This window comes from Drosophila subobscura, chromosome U (assembly GCF_008121235.1).
Source record: "Drosophila subobscura isolate 14011-0131.10 chromosome U, UCBerk_Dsub_1.0, whole genome shotgun sequence".
Classification (NCBI taxonomy): Eukaryota; Metazoa; Arthropoda; class Insecta; order Diptera; family Drosophilidae; genus Drosophila; species Drosophila subobscura.
The window spans coordinates 24,022,921-24,043,270 of NC_048534.1; the positions used below are offsets into that span (position 1 = coordinate 24,022,921).

At 45.7% G+C, this 20,350-nt stretch overlaps 1 protein-coding gene across 2 annotated transcripts; it reads left to right on the plus strand.

Moving 5' to 3' along the window:
• Positions 1 to 2,779: 2,779 nt before the first annotated feature.
• LOC117901658 (protein glass) lies at positions 2,780 to 20,181 on the plus strand. 2 transcript variants are annotated; one of them, XR_004649326.1, is made up of 2 exons: positions 2,780 to 3,370; positions 3,434 to 3,559. XR_004649326.1 is itself a non-coding variant. In XM_034812497.1 (2 exons), the coding sequence occupies exon 2, from the start codon at positions 18,008 to 18,010 to the stop codon at positions 19,718 to 19,720; it is 1,713 nt and encodes a 570-aa protein (XP_034668388.1). In that variant the 5' UTR covers positions 2,861 to 3,370; positions 17,845 to 18,007; the 3' UTR covers positions 19,721 to 20,181. The 2 variants fall into 2 exon arrangements, 1 of the variants encoding a protein (XP_034668388.1); XM_034812497.1 differs by lacking the exon at positions 3,434 to 3,559 and adding an exon at positions 17,845 to 20,181 and having other exon boundaries at positions 2,861 to 3,370.
• Positions 20,182 to 20,350: the final 169 nt, after the last annotated feature.

A 20,350-nucleotide genomic window follows, 5' to 3' on the forward strand; every position in this document is an offset into this window, starting at 1 on the left:
TAAAATTTCTACAAGGGAATGTGCTTTCATTTTGAAGTGTTGTCTGTCCATGGACTTGGACTTGGACTTGGACACCAAGCAGCCGCAGCCGCAGCAGCACCAGCATCAGCACCAGCCATGGTGAGGCCGAAAAATCAAAGCAGATACAAGAGGAGTCCGTGCTACTGTTAGACAGCAGCAGCATCCAAGGCATCAGCAAGAGGCAGCAGCAGGCAACTGCAACGGCAACGGCAGCTGGCAGTTAGGCAGTTAGTCACTTCACAAAGTCATTTTTGATTTGATCGATTTCGTGCAACAGCCAACGAGGAGAGGCAGCAAGCCACAGCCACAGCCAGAGCCAGAGCCAAAACCGCAGACGTGAAGTGGCTGCGGCGCACATGACATGGACTTGAACATGGACATGGACATTGAAATGCTAGATCCCCAGATGCCCGGTCTCGTGCCAACGGCTCACTACAAGTAGGACACACAGCGAGGAGAGCCATGCCATGGGGCGAGAGACCCTTCTCCTTCTCGGACGCTGACCGTATGTTAATCTGCGATCAGTGAAAGAACCCGTTGAACTTTCCCATTTCCCATTTCCCAATTCCATTTCCCCCCAGCCCACCCCCCATGAAGGAAGGCTTTTAATTACAATGGACAAACGGACAGCCCAGCGGCATCCGGACTGCCGCTTTTGGTGCTCCGTTCAACATGTGGCACCGTCCAGCTGCTGGCGGCGACTGCTCCACGCTCACTTTTCTGTGGGCTTTGACCAGCTTTCGTGTGGATGCCAAGTGGATGGCAACTGAGCTTCGTTTCTAGCTACAGCTTCGGCTCTTGGCTTCGGCTCTGGGGCGGAAGATCTCCACCCAGTTTCGGATGCAGGCGGCCCAGCAGCTCGGAATGTTGCCGCGACGCTGGCAGAATTTTCATTGAGTAAAACGCGGCGCAGCTGTGGGCAGGATGCAGCGACGACGGCGACGGCGACGACGACGGCGCATCGCATGGCTTGGCTCGCGTCGATCTTGTTTGTGCCCCTCATTTACCGTTGCTGCGAGGGGGCAGGCAAAACCCGTCTAGGCAGCTGCTTGCATGGGAATGTGGCTGTGTATGGGTAGATGCTGTGTGTGTGTGTGGATCGCTCTACATTAAGAAAGAAGTGTATTAGCTTCGATTTATTGCATCGTTTGCTCGGTCGCTCAGTCGCTCAGTCGCGCAGTCGCAGCCGCTGCCGCAGCCTAGACTTCCTCTATGCAGCGCTGCTGCTCGGCTCGGCTCGACTCGGGCTCTGTGTGTGGATCGTGAGTTGGAGTCATCACTGGAGATCGGCGATCGGCTCGTTGTGTATTCATTCAGAGCACCCATACAGCCAGCGAAGACGTCGCTGCCTCCTAGTCGCGTCTATTTGCGTTTTTTTTCTGTTTCTTCTGTTATTTTTCTTCTGTTTTTTTTTAGCTTTTTGTTATTAGGAAATCGAAAACGCTTTGGCTGCTGATGCTGAGGCTGAGGCTGCGCCAGCGACTCTGCCGCCTATCATCAGTCCGTGAGACGGTCTCAAAGCTATTGGTCGTGTTGTCGCTTGTCGGTCCGAACCGAAACGAAACGAAACGAACCGAACCCAGCCAGAGCCCAGGCTAGAGATCGCACTGAGAGAGCCCACGAGTAGCGTGGCGTAGCGTAACGGGACGAAACGTGAGCGAGAACGTAAGCGCGCGCGCGTACCGAACGGTAACGCGATAACGGTAACAAATTGTACCGCTAAGCATCAAATATAAACTCGTGTGAAGTGACTTCGAGGATCGAGGATCGCACTGGGACATCCCTTGCAAAATGTGAAAATTAAGCATGAAAAACGGCAACCAAAATATGCAATGAAATGTAATTCCTACTTCACTTTCATCCTAGACAAAAACAAATCTAAAACAAATAAAAACTCCTACCCCCAAAATTCCTATAGACATACTCGTACTCCTACTCAACCAATGGATAAAAGTTCTTTAAATCTGCATAAATCATAAATGAAACCGATAATATAGTGGAATAAATAATTCACACAAATCAAAGCACAAATCGTAAAAAGAACTTCTGAAAAAGTAGAAGGAAAAAGACACTTTTATGGACTACGCCCAAGTGCAGTGCACAGATGCATATCTATGGCCTATATACACACAAGAGATCGGTGCTAAATCAATGATAACTACATACTTAGATCCAATTAATGCAAATTATGACAGCCAGCGCTTAAATGCAAAGTGAAGTAAGCTGCGCGGAAATCGCAGAATCAGCATCGGAATTGCAATTGGAATCGGACTCGAACTCAGAGACAACGCGCTGGACATGTGTACAGGTCGATGATTATGGGCAGACATTAAACAGACAATCCATAATGAAATTATAAAATAGAAAAGATTATAGCCTGTCGAGATAGAAACGGGAAGGTGCAGCAGAGATTGTCGATTGTCTGGTACTTAATGCACGAGAGAGCGACTGGAGATTGGATCGATGTCAACCCCCAACGAGAACAGTAATTAAAGTTAATTAACTAGTAAAATATAATAATAATAAAAACAACAGCCTGTACCATAAATCAGCCAGAAAAACAGCAAAACAAACGCGCATCGAAGCTAAGTGAAGGAGTGATTGTATAAAGTGTAAAAAGTAAAGTAAAGATAAAGATTTAAATATATCTCAGAGCAGGCCCTTCTCATATACGTACAACAAGCCAGATCCTAAACAACAAGAAATGTAAAACACACAACATAAAATTTAATAAATTATTAGCTAAAAGAAAACTCTACAAAATCTTCCAACTACATCGCCAAAAACTTTATATAAAAAAAACACCAAAACAATTTTCAATTTTTAACTGTATAAAAATTGTTTAAAAATAAAGTTTTAGGCCAATTTCCTTGAGTATAAAATAAATGACATAAATTGAACAACGAAAACCACTTAAAGGCATTTCCCACGCAGCCGTCGGCTTTGTTGTTGGCTGCCTTCAGCAATATCCAGATATATATTTGATCGATCACAGGATGACTTACGCGCCGCAACAACAACAAAAGCAACAGCCACAGCCAGAAGATCGAATTTGTATAGCAGCCAATGCCAGACGGGTTATCAACATCCGTAAAAGAAAAGAGAAAAAAATGTATTAAAACCCCAACAACGTTGCAACAGCCAAACGGTGCTCAAATGGTGATTTCTTCCTGCCAACGGCCAGCGGATATCCGTGCGGATTTTACTATAAGATCTGCAACAGCAACAACAGCAACTACAACGAGAGCCACAACAAGTTGTGCAATTAGAGCAGAGCTGCTCGATCGACTAGGAGAGGCTGGCAAATTGATGCCACTGCCACCACCAAAGCCGCATCACTATCAAGCATGTGAGTATCTGCAGGCAGGAGATGGGGCATGGCTCATTAGATAATAATAATAATAATATCTAGTGCAGGCAGAGATTCTAAAGATGGGAGAAAAATGTGCACTGAGAAAGTATAAGAGAGGATGAGGAAATACGGGACTTAGAAGTTGAGGAGGAAGCATTTAACAACCTTTCCAATATTTGAAATATATTTAAATCCAGAGCGGATAAGATCTTTCAATATTTCTAATTTCTCCTTGAATCTGATTCCTTTTTTACCTTTTACTGCATCCCATAAATGCTTTATAAACGGTACACTCTTGAAACATTTTTATTGTGACAAAACCAGACATGAAATGTAATCAAAACTGCTCAATAATATCATCAAGCTGCCATGCAAAGTAATCTCAAGTTCCAACCCACCAAAAGGCACTTTTACACATTAAAACTTCCCACCCATAACTCGCCCCATCACAGGATCGACATCGATTAGACTTAATGTCAACTCCCCACTAAGAGCACTCTTTGCCAGCACCTAAATTTTATAGATCATTTTCGGTTTTACTTCTTCTATTTTTACACAAAAAAGAAAAGGAAAAAGAAACAGAAACGATCCGCACACAGAGACACAAACATTGAGGTACATTTCGTATGTAAGCGAGATTCAAGGCTTCCACCGTGCCGAGACTGTATATTTTTCTTGTATTGTAATTGATGAATGAATGAAATTGAAGTTCGAGTAATGACGCAGCGATTTCGGCAGCCGCATTAGGATTTGGCCAAAAACGAAAGACGAGAGGCAAGCGAAATAAAGTTGTCCACACACAGATACAACACACATACAGATACACACACTTGGAGATACACTTTTTAATTTGGCAATCAAAAGAAAAAATAAATTATATAATTTAAGGTTTGGCTACGCCTAAACTCACGCACTTTTGCGCCACACAAAAAAAAAGAAACAAAATATTATTAGAGTATTTTCCATGAATGTTTTTGTTGCTTGAAGCCTTTTAGAAGAGTGTTTCGGTTTTTCGAAAGTGATTAATAGGTTTGACATGTTACTTTTACGCTAATTGAGCGATCAAAAATCGAATCGAATTTCGCCCAAGCGATGTGAAGGGTGAAAGGGTAATGGTAATCCCTCTCCCAAAAGAGAAATAAAATTGTCCAAGAGCATTTTGTGCGTTAAATGCACGGAAAACGTTTCGAATGTATCCATCCATCGATGCCCAGTAGATGACTGTGCCCCATATTCGTGGCACGTATCCCACAGCTGCTGCAGATCGTACATTGTGTCCGTCCATAGGCATTGAGGCGATTAGTAGCGCCTTTCGATTTTTTGTTCAGAGTGAATGTTTTGGGCGCGTCCCAGGCCACCGTCCCAGCATTGGCTGGGAGGAGGGGGGCAAATTAAGCAGGTTAATTTAATTTTAAATAGAAGTTGATGGTGTGTCCGGTCTGCTCCGTTCCGACTCTTTCTGGGTGTGCGGTGGCAGATGGGCGTAGAAGAAGCGCCCGCAAAGCAACAGATCATTAATTAAACGTTTGGAGGTTAGTGAGTGAATGAGTGAATGAGTGAGTGAGTGGCCCAGTCCAGGCAGGTTGCTGGAGCCAGTCCCCCAGTCTGCCAGTCACAGTTCCAGTCTTAGCACGTTAATGAAGTCTGCTAGTAGACACATCATTAGGCGGAGAACAGACATGAAACACTTTTTAGGGAAGTGACGAATCGAATGTACTTCGGACAGTTCAATGAAGTTCTCAAAAGGAGAGGCCCCAACACAAAATTAGATTGTATTCTGCACATTTTTTCGGTACTAAATGGAGGTTTATTAAGAAGATTGTTTTGCTGTTCATTTTTGATGATTTAATTCAGGAAATATTTGTGATATTCAGAGACAGAAATAAAAATATTCCTGTAAGATTTAGAATCAATTTTATTCCTGCAAAAACAGAGAACAAAGACTCTGCCGCACCTCTCCAGTCTTAGCCCCCAAAGTGCCTGCAAAGTCACTTAATTCTCCCCTCCAAAACCTTCTCAAATACTCTTCAAATTTGTTCCCATGATTATCTTTGATTTGCCAAAAAATCTCCCCCAGCAACATCTTCAATCGGAAGTGCAAATTATGCACCAGAAAATGCCCAAAAAATTACCATAAACCGAAAAACGCACCGACTGAGCCATTGTTAAAGACGAGACGGAAAAACTTTCAAATAATTCGAAAATTCACACACACAAAACGCATTTTATGAGGTGGCGAGCAGAAAGATTATGACATTTGATCAGCGATTTGGTCGAGAAATTTGTTTGCGGCATTCAAAAAATGGAAATACAACGAATAAAAATAAAAACATGCCAATTACTGAGGTGAAGTGAGCAGAAAGATGGTGTTGTATTGAAGGAAAGGAAGTAAAATGTAACGAAATGTAACGAAATGAAATGAAATGTTTGAGAGATAATCTGCGAAATGATGACCATGACTCTATATATGGAGAGGCTGGACGGGACGGGGTCCGGTTTGGTCTACGAAGCTCTAGCACCGACAATTGCAATGCACTGGCTCTGGTGGGAGATCGGTTGGGATCGGGGATGGGGTTGAGGGAAAGGTAGCTCTCGGATGCCCACTGGCAGAGCGGGAGCAGAGTGGAGCAGAGACTGAAGCGTAATCCAAGGCAGTTAATTGCGCCTTAAACCGGAAGCGATGGCTTTGATTGCGTTACACATTTTGCTGCTGCGCTGGAATGTGCGCTGATTTTGTTCGTTTTGCCATCTCTTTCCAGCCAGCCCTGTCGCTGTGCCTCTCTTTTGCTCTACGCTCTTCTGTGTGTGTGGATTTTTCAATTTCAAACTCTATTTTCGTTTGCGATGATGACGACGATGACGATGTTGGTGTTGGCGACTCCAATAACCACAGAGCGATCGCAGCAATCTTTTGGTTAGCCTCGGAAATCTGAAAAACAAATCACTTAAGGCTATGCAATGCGAGCAGAGAGCCACAGAGCCACAGAGTCACAGAGTCACAGAGCCAGCGTCTTTGGCATACACTTAATCCACATCCAGAGCACGGGGAAGGCCTCGCAATGAAAGTTTCTTTTGCTGGCCGAGTTCGGCGAGAAATTACCGCTGCCCGAAATACGCAAATCGATTAAATGAAAAGCCCACTCCAAAAGGAAAAGTGCCAGAGCGGAGCAGAGCAGAGCGGCGACTGCGACTCAAGGCAGACTCTCTGTAAAGCGATGCTCGAGGCCTCGCCCTGACTTATGTAAGTCCCACAATTTGCATTGCAATGCAATTTGCAAATGCAGCCACAGGAGGATGAGTTGTATTTTAATTGGAGCGACAGTACAGCATCTCTAAACAGTTTTCTACTATACATTTTATACGTAAAAAGCGAGAATTATTGAGTGCTTTTTTTGCACTGAACTCATTGAGTGCTGGGAATGGAAAGGTCGAGGGAATTAATAGCCAGAACCGGTGTGGAAAACGTAGCTAAAGCTCGACTGGAAAGCCGAGATCTTCTGCCACAATTCCCTCGCTCTCTCTTTGGGCATGCAAATTACAATAATATATCCAAATTTACACAAAAGAAAACGCAAATTCAACTGCAACAAAATCGTACACAAACCCAACCCCATTCCACAATGTTTCTTATCCTAAATCTGCCTCCACACACCCACCAAAATATATCTAACATTTATTTTATAGAGCAATCAAAGCGTAATGCAGAGTTTTCAATCAACCCATCATTATTTTGTTTTCAATAAACGTTTCGCTTCCTCCTCTCTCACTCTCTGGCAGAGATGAGATCAGCGCAGATCTCTCATCAATTTAAATCACATTCTAAATGTGCTCAAGATCAATCGGAGTGGCCCAGGCCACACCTTCGGCAATTGAACTTCTTGCGTTAGACCAGACAATCATCAATCGTATCAGAGGCTAGCATCTACAATCTCGAGGGCTTCTGCAACTTTGTGCTGCTGCTCCCCCCTCTGGGCGCTACCACCAATCGTTTTGTTTCGTACAGAAAAATCTACTTAAACAACTTAATGATTACCCCACCCAGTTGTGTCCGGCAGCGGCAGCAGCAGCAGCAGCAGCAGTAACGCATATTTTGAAAGCAAAAGTAAAGTGTTTTGAAAGTAAACTACACTAATTTAAAGCTGTAAATTAACCAACTGAACCGAACAACAGCAGACCACAAGAGCTCTTAACCTTGAATGCAATGAGAGAGCTTTTAATTAATTGTGTGTGCGAGTGTGTGTACAGGTGTGTGTGTGTGTGTTTTTTTAGCATTAAAAAGGTGTAAAGAAGAGCTGGAATGTGCAGAGAAGTAGGAAGTGTATGTGGATGGAGGGATAATAAAAGAATTCTGTGTGGGTTGCAATGAAAAGAACATCCCTCAACGTGAGCACTTCTGAGTCACAGAATGTCATTCCGCAATGGCAAAACATTGGCAAGAGGATTCTGAAACTAATGTTTTAATAAATACTCAAATGTTAAACGAAGAAAATGTGGAAGCATGGGAGTTTTTAGGCAGCTTCTAAATCCTCAAAAACATGCCCCAAATGTCACAGCAACTTCTTCTATCAATCCTTAATTTCAACCTTGATCGCCAGATGTCCAAAGCTTATCCATTTGCTCAGTCGCTCGATGTCACACTCTATGCCCAAAATTGGGAGCAATTTTCATGCTCGCCGGATCGGTGACAAACAAAGGCCTAAGGGCAAAACTGCATCATTGTCGCGTAACTTGTACTTGAAAATGAGTTGCCCAAAAAGAGACCGAGGCACTCGACACATCAGTAACAGCAGCAGCAGCAACAAGTACAACAGCAACAACAGCAACAACAGCAACATGCTATGTCTGATGAGTAAACACAAGCAAAGCGAGTATCGCGTTGATTACAATAGGAAATAATCCCACAAATTGCTTTAATATTCACTGCAAATCAAATGAAGTTGTGCCGGTGCCGCGACTTGCCACAAGAGTGGCAGCAAACAGCAGCACCACCCGCTCTCTCCCTCTCTCTCTCTCTCTCTCTCTCCCCACAACACCACTGACCCAGTCAACAAAAGCGGCGGCACAAAAGTCGCCAAGTTTTCTGTGTCTGTGTCTGTGTCTCTGTCTCCGTCTCTGACTTCTTCTTCCTCTGGCTCTTTTCTTTGCTTTTTCAGCTTCAGTTTTTCAAAGCTTTTAACCTTGGACCATAAAACTTAGCAGACAAAAGCAACAACAACAGCAACAACAACATACAATATGTAATCACATCGCATTGAATCTTAAACTTGTCCAACTCCTCCCTCTTCTGCCTCTCCACCTCATCGCATGTGTGTGAAAATTCGCATTTTTCAAGAAAAAATACTTCAGCAGCAGCGCAGCAGCAGCAAAAAAATGTATCTCGGCCTCTCTGATAATTGTATCGCATTTAGCTTTTGGCATATTGTTTAACAGACGATGATATATGGGAACCCGAAACCCCATGGAGGGCAGGTGTAACCCCATACCAAGTGCCAGCCAGCTCCTAGACAACTCTTTGGCTCTGTGAATTTATGCTTTGAAGCCCAGCGACATGGAAGAAATAAGTCTCGGGCATTGTCAGGTCCTAAGTGGGCTAGTTTCGGGGCAATTTTGGAAGAATTTGCGTGGTTTTTGGCTGTGGCTGTCTGAATTGTGGGTTGACATGAAAGTGCCTCGTTTGCGGTTAGCTCCCCCGTTTGCCAGATGATGAGTTGCCTGATTAATGCGGGGGCCAATTTTGCTGCTCGATGCCCTTGACTAAAAGTTGGCCCAAAAAGCGAAACAATTTGGCTGTGAATGGGATGAGATAAATGTGGGGTTTCCGGTGTGGAATGCTTTATGGAATGCCAACAATGAAGAGAGTAATCTTTATACATCTTCAGCATTATAAGTTTTAGAAAATGTCTCTAAAGTTGGAACTGCTTTCCTTTCTCTCATTTACTGACTACTGTAAACCTTGTAGTTCTCCCAACTAGATTTATTCGATGTATAAAACTGCATTTAATGATGAAATAAAGTCTGTAAGTAATCATCTTCAATCAGTAACTAATTTATTTACACTTAAGCATCACCAATCTCCTCTCCATTCTGTCACTGTCTTTCCTCCTCTTAAGTGCCACATAAATTGCTTTTTGTTGCAACCATTCTGTATGCAAATATGTTGGCAAAATGTCTCTTGATTAAATCAAATTATGTGCAGAGCTATGGGAGGTGTAATGGAACCATTTGTATGCGCCCTTATGTATGCAATTATAAATGATCGCGGAGTCTTCTCACTGCTTTGCTGCCAATTAAACAATCGCGTTTTGGGTTCGACCGGAAGGAAATCCCATTTTCGCGACACGAAGCCAGCTCTCAGCAGCGATGCTCTCTCGGATGTTGGCTGCCTGCACTTCGTGTGTGCAAAAGCCGTCAATTGTGATTGCCAGCACGCTAATAGAGGCGACGCTCTTGGAGTCGCTCTGGCAGTCACAGCAATTATTCTGCATTTGTAAAAGAGCTTGGGGAGTGGAGTGGCGCGGAGTGGAGTCAAGAGTGAGTCTGGGGTGATGAGATGGATGGAATGGTTTGGCAGGCGAGGGATACCAAAGCCACTTGTCAGCAAGTTGCGCATTGGCTGCCTGCCGAGGAGGAGTCAAAGCACTTGGCCGCATCCGCAGATGCCAGTCGCAGTCGCAGTCCAGTCTCAGGCAGCAGTCCCAGTCTCTGCCTGTGTCGCCGTCTTGGAATCAACATCAGCATCAGCAATTGGAGCACTTTCACTTTAGGCCGTCAGGCCACAGCCAGATCGGTATTTGCTCAATGATTGCTGCTGGTTTTTTTTCTTTTTTTTGCTGGCTCGCTCGGGATACACTTCCTTGGAGAAGACCAGTGAGCAGAGCATTGAGGATGTGTGGCTAATGAAAGTGCCAGGGGAAGTGCCAGAGCTAATTGGGAAAGGGAAGTGGCTGAGCGGATTTGAATGCTAATTTGTTTGGGGAGTAAAAAATCTGGGAATATGTGAGTGGAAATCATAAAGATTAGAAGAGATGTAATGCCATTAAAGACGGCAAAAATTAATGTAATTATTATGAAATTTATGGTAAGAAATGTAGCGAGAAGAGAGGGGAAATTGGAGGTTGAAGGTCTTAGATGTTGGATATAGCATGGAGAATTATTTACCAACTAAAAGTAAGACAAGTTGTGACCAAATTTCAATCTCTTCCCCCAAGAATAAACTCTGCCACTGCCCTGACAATCATCTCCTTCCGTAACCCCACCAAAGTCTCTCTGCTAGCAACCATCTATGCCCAACCTAGAGTATTCTCTCTTCGTTCATCCTTGAGCAGCAGCTAGGCACCGTTCTCTGCCGCCTTGTTAAATCGCATTGTTGGTGGGGTTTTGCTGGATGCTGCCACTGGATGTTGTTGCCTTTTGTGTCTGTCGTTTTGTTGGCTTGTGTTTGTGGCGCACGTGTTTGAACGGTAGCATGTGTCAGGCAATGATAGGTTGGAGGTTCCACGGCAATATAATTAGGCCTGCAGCGGATCGCTGGTACGGACCGACCGACCGTCCGACAGTCCGACATGTGGACACTTTGGATGTGCGCAATATTTCATGCTTATGACCAAAAAATGTACGTTGCCTGCCATGTTACAGTTAGGTTTTGTTTTTGTTTGCCTGGCTGCCAGGCTTCCCGTCTTTGCGGCTTGTCGCGGCATTTTCGGGGGCTCTCCTTGTGGCCATTGTTTCAACGCCCGCGAAGGCTCCTTCAAACCGAGCGATATCTGTGTGTGTATTGCACATATGTGTGTGTAGAAAAAAGAGCAAAGTCTCTGGCCTGGCCCGGACTGGCCTGAACTGCCTGGCTTGGCCAATACAACAGAAATGGCCAAGACAACTTTCTTCTTCCTCTCTCAGGTGCAAACTGGTTTACTTATGATGTGAATGTTGATATGGTTTTCTTTTTTTCTCTTCTTTCTTTTCGTTTGCCCGAGTTGCTTCTATTTCGTTATTTTTAATAGAGCTTATATGTGGCGACAAAAACAAACTGGCCAGGATGGTGCCTGCAGTCTGTCGTCTGTCGTCTGTCGTCTGCAGTCTGCAGATGGGAATGGTATGGCGAGGGGCCTGCTGGCTGCATGGCATGGCTATCGCTTTCAACTAGAACAAGCTTAACTGGCTCTCAAAACTGAGGACCAGCTTCAGGCTCGAGGCTGCCTCCAGTCTCTCCTCGCATATAAATAATTTTATCATTTGCCCCAACTGGAGTGTGTGGTAATAAATCGAAATCAAATGGGCTGCTGCCGCTCACAGATACAGATACAAATGCAGATACAGATACAGTTGCTGCTGCTGTTGCTGCTGCTGCTGCTGCTGTGGCTGCTGCTTCAATGAAGAAATAAAAATCTAATTAATTGCATCAAAAACGCTGAGCTGTTGAAAACGTTTAGGCAATCAAATGGAGTAGTTTATTTCGCAGCTACAGCAACAGCCACAGCTTCTCCTTCTCTTATTTAATTTTATTTTTCGACTGATTTGTGTACTTATTCGCCTGATGGCCTGATCGACCGATCGGCTGCTCGGCTTTTTTTGTGTGTTAATTTTTGTGTCGATCCGTTGATGAAGTCGTGAAATGTGCGCATTATTTTTCTCTATCGTTTTTTTCTCTCTCTGCTTCTTTTTCAATTAAATATTTGAATACTTTTGGCAGCGATGTTTTTTCTATTTCGCTTGGGCCCGTTATTATTGTTGTTCCGTTAGCCGTATGTCCGTAAGTCCGTCTGATCATATGGGCACTTTCAAAAATTTCGCCATTCACCTGGTTGCTGGGTGAGCTGGTGGGTGGGTTGGTCGCTTCGATTCGCTTTGGCTTTGGCTCTAACTTCGACTTCGGTTTGGGGTTCGCTTGTTTTGGCAGCTACACGGATACACATCTGTGCCAGCAGCAGCGGCAGCAGCAGGAGTTTGGCCAGCACTCGTAGCTCTCTTTCTTCTTGTTGACTTTCAATTAGTTGAGCAGCCCAGCCATCATTACGAGGCACGAGGCAAATGAGTTGCCGCAAAAACATGGCTTAAAAAAACACAAAATGCAAACAAAGAGTGGGGGAGTTGCTATGCTGAAGAGCAAGTCTTTCACGGGAAAGTGTTCAATGGTGTTCTGGGTGTGCAAAAAGGCAACTTAGATGGGACTTTGGACACATTTTGTATAGAAAACGCTGCGTATACTTGATATTTCTGGCTTTGGGAAGGGAACTTCTGCTGTTCAAGTAACTAGATTTAGCTGTTACATTTTTCTATGTTATTTAATAATAATTTGCATTTACTTCAGGCAAAATTAGGCAAAATTCTGTACCTAAAACTATTTTATGCATCAAAGAACTACTCCAAAATCCTTTCCACACCCTTTACACCCCTCAAAAACTGCCCAATCTAGATCTAGTTAATCTACCAAAATCCCGCAAACAATCTCCATTGATTCCCATATCTAATCACAGCCCGTTCAAGGCCTCGATCACTCCATCTTCCCTCTCTCTGCCTGACAACATCAACGCTAATAAACTTCCCTCGCTCGGAGAGCATTAAAAGTCAATTCCAAGCGGTGGTAATTACGCCGCTCAGCCATCGATTATGCTGAGGTGCCAGCACCTCGGAAAATTTCAATTGAGCTGTTTTCCATGCATTCCAAACATTTGCTCGCAGCTCGCAGTCGAGCTTGGCTCAATAAAAAAAGAAACAAGAGCCTAAATCCGTATTCCAGCAACACACAAAATTTATGGGTGCCCCCACATGATCCGCCACATGCGTCGCCCCCCCTCGCTGTCATTTGCAAATGATCGAAGGAGAGCCCACAAAAACGGAGGGACATAAAATTGCGCAAAATATAAAACTAAACCAATTTTTGCACCTCAAAATGGAGAGAGAAAAAACAAAAAAAGAGTAAAAATTCCAAAAAAATTAAAAAGGAAAAATTTCAATTATTTAAGCAAAGCATTTAGTTAGTTAGAGTGGAGTGGTTGGACGGATCTTTGGATCGTTTGGATGCTTGGATCGTTGGATCTTTGCATGGTTTGGATGGTGTCGGAGCATTGGCAGGCTGGACGACGATCGTCTGTTGGTCTGCATGTGTGTGCTAGTTATATAAAGATAAAGTAAGAAATAAAACATCGCAAACTATAACAAACAACAGGATGCAGTCAGCCAGCGGCGAGGCAGCCAACTGGTCTCTCAGCCACATGGCTCCAGCTCATGGATGTGGCTGTGGATTGGCTTCAAATCTTTACTTTACTTTATTTTTTTGGAGCATTGGGAAAGCACTTGCTGATGGGGCTGCCTAGGCCGTTTGGGGCTGCTGCTGCTGCTGTTGGCATACGTAGAAAAATTGTTTTCGATACAGTTTTCGACATTCATTCATTCAACAGACCAACGACCGAGGCCGCTGCTGCTGCTGCTGCTGCTGATGACGATGGCAATTGCGGCAACTTTTGCCTGGCTCTTGGCTAGCTGCTAGCTTGCTTGGTTTCGTTTGGAAAATTGAAACAATTTCCGATGTCACTCTCACTTTTTATTTCACTTGTCGAGCGTCCCCTGGCCAGAGCCACAGCCAGAGCCAGGCCACTGCCACAGCCAGCCAATCTAGACAACCAGATATGTAACGACGATGGACGACAGCCACAACGCTCCAAGACGTGATTTGGAGATGTGTTTGCTCTCTGTTGCAACTGTCGCTGCTGTTGTTGCTGCTGCTACACTTGTTGTGTCCAGTGAAGGAAAAAGTGGTACAGATTGCACTCCAACTGCAGCAGCAGCAGCAGCAGCAACAGCAGCCCCATCATCATCATCATCAGTTGACTCCTCAAACGCATCCAGCCAGCAGCAGCAACATCTGTGGCTCGCTCATAGGTTTTCCAGCAATAACTTGGCCATCTTTTACTGCTACTCCTGCTGGCCATCATTTACTCTGGGCCTTTGGGAGAATACTCTAAGCTTCAACTGAGAATTCTGCCGCAAACTGTAGATCATCGATAGAGATAGTAGCTTAAAGCTAGTCACTGACCCTTTATGCTTTTCCTTTTGATTTATCTCGTTAGAGTAAAGTAGAGGAGATTTCATCTAAAAGCTAGCGAAGACTTCTCCGCTTGAAATGGGATCATTGATCAAGTGAAAGATTTATAGATACGCTTACCCTTATCATAGATTTGTTGAAGATCAAGATGTGAGGCGGAATTCCATAGATGGTTTATTATGGATTAGATGGGTTGCCGGTGCCTTTTGGTGTCCTTAATTCGTGCTCATTGTTCTGAAAAGATATTAAAGATATTTGTGATCATTTTAAAGGGATATTTCTTACTCCGACAAGACAATTTTAAGCAATGGAATTCGTAAAACATGCAAAGAAAATTTCTGAAATATAATTTCTGAAAAATAAAGAAATATAATTAAGAATCCCAAACATTCCGTTTGGTTTTCATATATTTTTGCTGATTTTTCTCCCACCCACATTTCCATTCAGAAACTTCTTTATTTGCTGCGATCTCGCCCACATTTCCAACCAGGAGATTTCCCATTGCTCCACTCAAGTGAATGAATCTTTGCCATCTTCTACTTGGCAAATGAATTCGCATTGAGATTGTGCTTGAGATTAAGACGGTGCGTATTATCGCTCCATCTCTTTCACTCTCACTCGCTTCTTTGCTCTTTCCTCTGCTCTTCCTCTCTCTCTCTCTCCGTTTGCCTGCCTGCTGTGTTGGAAGTTTGTTGTGACGATTTTGGTATCAGGTTGCCGCTGCTGCTGCTGCTGCCGCGACTGTTGCCTCGTTAGAGAGTCTTTTCTTCGTTTGTGTTTGTGCGTGTGTGTGTGTGTGTGTGTGTGTGTTGGGGGGATCCTGCCAGCAATGTTTTGTCGCCGCACTGCAAGTTGCAAGTTGTTTTTGCTTTTGCTTTCTGCTTTCTGCCACTGATGTAACGAGGTTTAATTTTCCATTTCAGTGAGCGGCTTTTGCTTTGGTGAATTTTACTCTCGTTTTTCATTGTGTGTCGCGCCGGCATTGCTTTGCTTTGGTTTTCCTTTTAGGCTTAGTCTTAGTCTTAGTTTTAGTTGTGGTTTAGTCGCGCTTGATTATGCCTCCTGCCTGCTGCTCAAGCGCGACCGAGGCAGATGATTATCGCCGTTGCTTATGATGATAATTATGCAGCTGCATTTAATAATAAACATGATACCCAAAACTGTTGCCTGTTGCCAGTTGCCTGTTGCCTGCATCAATAATGATGGGTTGCTGCTGGGGTTAGACTTTTGGTGCATCAGCAAAAGTTAATTTGCCACTGCCGTCGCGCTGCTCTCTATAACTAAGCTTCAGTTCCAGTTGCCAGGTTGCCAATGTTGCACTGCTGTCTCCCTGCAACATTGTCAACATCTTCTCCTCTGCTCTCCTGCGGCACTGGACATTTTTCCAATCTGGAGCGAACCGCCGCTGGCTGTTATGTGTCGCTTTTCCGTCTGTCTGTCTGCCTGACTGCGTTTTTCGCGGTTTTACAACTTTGATTTCACTTTTCTTTGCAACATGCGACTACAGCGACGACGACTCTTTGGCTCTGGCCATGTTACTGTGGATGTTTGTATCTGTATCTGTATCTGTATCTGCTGTACCTTCACCGTAGCGTCCGTTTCTTGAACTGTTTGCTTCATTGCTCCCGTTGTCCGTCCCGTCCATCTGTCGCTCCGCTTAAACTTTGTTGCTCTTTAATTGGTTTCTTTTTTCTTGTTTTTCTCTGTTTGGCTCCGTTTGGGTCTTCTTTCTTTTCGCAGGCGGCTTCCCATCCGTTTGGCAGCCTCTGCTGTGGATGATGATGACGATAGCCGCTGCCTGGTGACGATCGTGCCGCTGATGATGATGCAGTGGCGTCCAGCCTAAGAGCCTGGCTATAATTGTCAACCGCTTTGGCACGTTTGCAACAAATTATAAAACACATTGGGGGCCACTGGATGGGGCGACGGGGCTTGTGAAATTGGTACTCTCTTTTGTGATATGATGGAGCGGCTGCAGGTTGACGGCTGATTCACTCTTGCTCTCGTTATGAGGATGATTTATTCAATGGTCTCATTAGGAGCCACCATTTCAGTTGGTTAGTTCAGCCAGCAGCCAACAGCTAAGTAAATAATTAAATATTTTGCATTGGATTTTATGCAAATAAACATGCCAGCAAGGGGGAAAGTGAATCATTTGTAGAACAAATTACCCACCAACCGATGCTCCACAAAATGTCTAATAATTCTCCAAAAAGTGGCAAAGAATTTGTAATAATTCTCCCATCAAAAACAATTTTCAGCGCTAAGCGTTTTCCCTTTCCCCCTCACTTTTGATTGTGCTGTAAGTGGCAGCGATCTATCTGAAACGTTCTCAAGCTCCAATTGCAAAGTGCTGCAAGAATAATTTTCGACGCCGTAATACACAAGAGACCACAAATCAAAGGCAGCAAATGCGGCTAATTAACTTTTTGGCAACAGCAACAAAAGGCAATTTGTTTGCAGACAGACGAACGCTAAATGCTGCAACAACCACGACGACAGCCGACAGCAGACAGCAAATGGCAGGCAGCAGACAGCAACCAACAGACAGCCAGCAGCCCACGAAAATGTCTCATGAAAAATTCTGTTCTAGATAGCAGAACAGAGCCCCATAGATCAACGCGCGCCCACCTGAATGCAGTTGGTTGGCCGCAGAGTTGGCAAATATCTTCGAGATGTTCTCTGTCTCTGTGTGTGTGTCGCTTTCGGTTCACATGAGTGTGGTGCTGGCTGATGATGGGTTGCTCTGGCCTGGCTGGCGTGCCATCTGCCAAGTGCAAGAGTTTGTCTTGCAGCCCACGCAGCAAATCGCTTACCGGAGCTGCACGCACCTCCAAGCGTTGGCTATCACCCTGCTCCCTGCCCACCCACTGCCAGCTCCCTCTGTGTGTGTGTTTGTGTGTGTGTTTAGATGTTTGTCTGCCGCTCTGTTTGTTTGTCTTACATAATCGTCACTCTAGATACCGTTTTTCGTTTCTTGTATTCTTCTTGTACGCTTTTTCGAGTATTTTTCCACCCTAAAACGACACAAACAATAGAACAATTGTTTAAACATTTGGGAGCGTGTCTCTCCGGGCTTGAGACGCTTTTGGCATTGCGCCAAAAGAACCGAAAAGCAGCAAAGAACAAAAAACAAAGAATAACCCATAATATTGGGTGGCAAAAGATGTTGCTGCTATGCCTCGAAGGTACTTTTTGTCTTGTGGAATGTTTAAGGAGCTAGAGCTATGACGTACATGGGTATTCCCATGAGCCCAGACATCGAGCGATGAATCTGGAACAGCTGCGGAAACGGGAAGTCATTCTGACGCACCCCAAGAGCAGTGGAAATGTAGAACTTTGAATGATTAATTTGCATAATTTAAATATTAAGTGTGGAAAATGTTGTACACAAATTTCTATAACACATTTTTCTCCTTCCTTCTTTCAGGTATTTTATTCCTGTCTACAACTATTTGAACGCCCGAAGGCAGCAGCAGATTTGAATCGAATTGAATTGAAACTCAAACACTTGGAAGCAGAGAGAGAGCGCCCGATCATCATTGAGGACGTGCCACAGAAGAGTTGAAGTTGCACGTTAGCAGGCAACAGTTATGAGAGAGAAAGACCACTCACCAAGAAAGATGCTTCCTAGCCCGAAACAGGGCTGCGTTTACCCTGCCTTAGGATTAGTACCCACATCGTATATATCACACGTACCTTACGACCTGGCAGCCGCCTCGACGACATCCTCCTCCTCCTCCTCATCCTCCGCAGCAGGCACTGGCACGACGACGACCACCACGACGGCGGCCAGGCATCAGCAGCACCACCAGCAGCAGCAGCAGCAGCAACTGCACCATCATGGGGGCAAGGCCAAGAGGAGGAGCAGCTACGACCAGCCGCTGGACCTGCGGCTGGCGCACAAGCGGAAGACGGACCTGGGGGAGCCCGGCAGTCCCATGGAGGACGAGAACAGCAACCTAATCATGTTCGCCAGCGAGCTGGCCGCCGCCCAGCAGAAGGAGAAGGAGCTGAACAACAACCACATAGCCGCCTCGCTGGCGGACCTGGGCTTCGACATGAGCCGCAAGATGCTGCGGGCGCTGCGGGAGGGAGCGGGCAGCGGGGGGGCCACCACTCCGCTGGGTGCACCGCCGCAGTGCGCGGTGCCCGCGGTGCATCCCACACTGCTGGAGGCCATGACCAAGACGCTGCCGCTGCAGTACAGGAATGTCTTTGCGGGAGTGCTGCCGGGCAAGGCTCCCACCACTGCGGCGGCCTCGACGAGCCCCACGGGCGCTGAGTTTCCCTTCCGGCATCCGCTGAAGAAGTGCGAGCTGACATGGCCACCGCCCACGGAGCAATTGCAGCTGGAGCTGCCAGGAGGAGGAGGTGTGGCTGGTGTGGGCCCTGGCAGCGGCGGCAAGACGGCGGCGCCACATCCCCAGCTGCAGGACTATCAGACGCGCCAGCACTCGCGGAAGAGCAAGGCACGAGCTCCGGCGGCCACGGGTGCCGCCGGGCCAGGAGCCGCCACGCCGCCGCAACGCAACAAGGATCGGTACACGTGCAAGTTCTGCGGCAAGGTGTTCCCACGCTCCGCGAACCTCACGCGCCACCTGCGCACCCACACGGGCGAGCAGCCGTACAAGTGCAAATACTGCGAACGTTCCTTCAGCATCTCCTCGAACCTGCAGCGCCACGTGCGCAACATCCACAACAAGGAGCGGCCCTTCAAGTGCGAGATCTGCGAGCGCTGCTTCGGCCAGCAGACGAACCTCGATCGCCACCTGAAGAAGCACGAGTCGGACGCGGTGTCGCTGAGTGCCTTGAGCGGGGTGAGCGAGCGGATGCACTGCATCCGACGCTTCTGCGAGAATCCCAGCGAGGAGTCCTACTTTGAGGAGATTCGCACCTTCATGGGCAAGGTCACCCAGCAGCAGCAGCAGCAGCAGCAACATCATCACCAGCAGCAGCAGAATCACCATCAGTCAGTGACCACGCCCCGCAGCTCGGCCTCCAGCTCGTGCTCCTCCTCGCACACGCCCACCTCCTCGCGGCACACGCCCACGCAGTCGGACACATCGGAGGCCCTGGCCCAAGAGCTGCGGCGCCTGCAGGCGGAGCGCATCAAAGTCGGCGAAGACAGCAATGAGGCAACAGCGAGAACCACAAGCCCAGAGGCAGCGGCAGCGGCAGAGGAGGAGGACTCCAAGCCCAGCCTCGAGACGCTGACATCCAAGCTATTTCCCACTACGCCATCAGCCAATGCTGCCGATGCTGCTGCTGCTGTCACCGTCAAAGAGGAGCCGCAGCATCCCTAATGGCCAGCCACCAACAATAATTTCAACATACTTTTCCTACTACATAATCGAAGAAACTACACACAAACGGAACGGAACGGAACGGAGCGGAGCGGAACGGAGCGGAACGGAATGGAGAACGTAATGAAACGAAAGATGATCCCTAAACTATATCTAAAACCATTTTTGTCTTTAAAGTCTAGCTGTAAATATCTTAATCCTAATATCTTAAATGTTCTTTATGTGTAAATGTAATTGTACAAACATACAAATTGGCAAATCCACATATCTATCCATATATATACATCTAGCATATGTTTAATCTACGATTAGATATGTCTTAAGCATTGGTATTTGTTGTGTGTATATAAAATACAAAACGGACACGATGGAAATGTATGAAAAACAGGAAAAGAATTCAACAAACAAGCGCAGCAAACTGTTTGAAATAAAAAGTTACAAGTTTTTAAAATTTACTAAAAGTTTGAGGGTTCAAATTTGAATTTTAATTCTAGTTTTGCGGCAGCAGAGGGTAATGTGGAAGGGAATGTGGGACTGGACACATGGGGACCGGCAAAATGTAACGCGACTACCGACAATTTATTTGAAACTAAGTGGAATTGAAAGCTAACTGGAGTCAGGGTTTAAAAT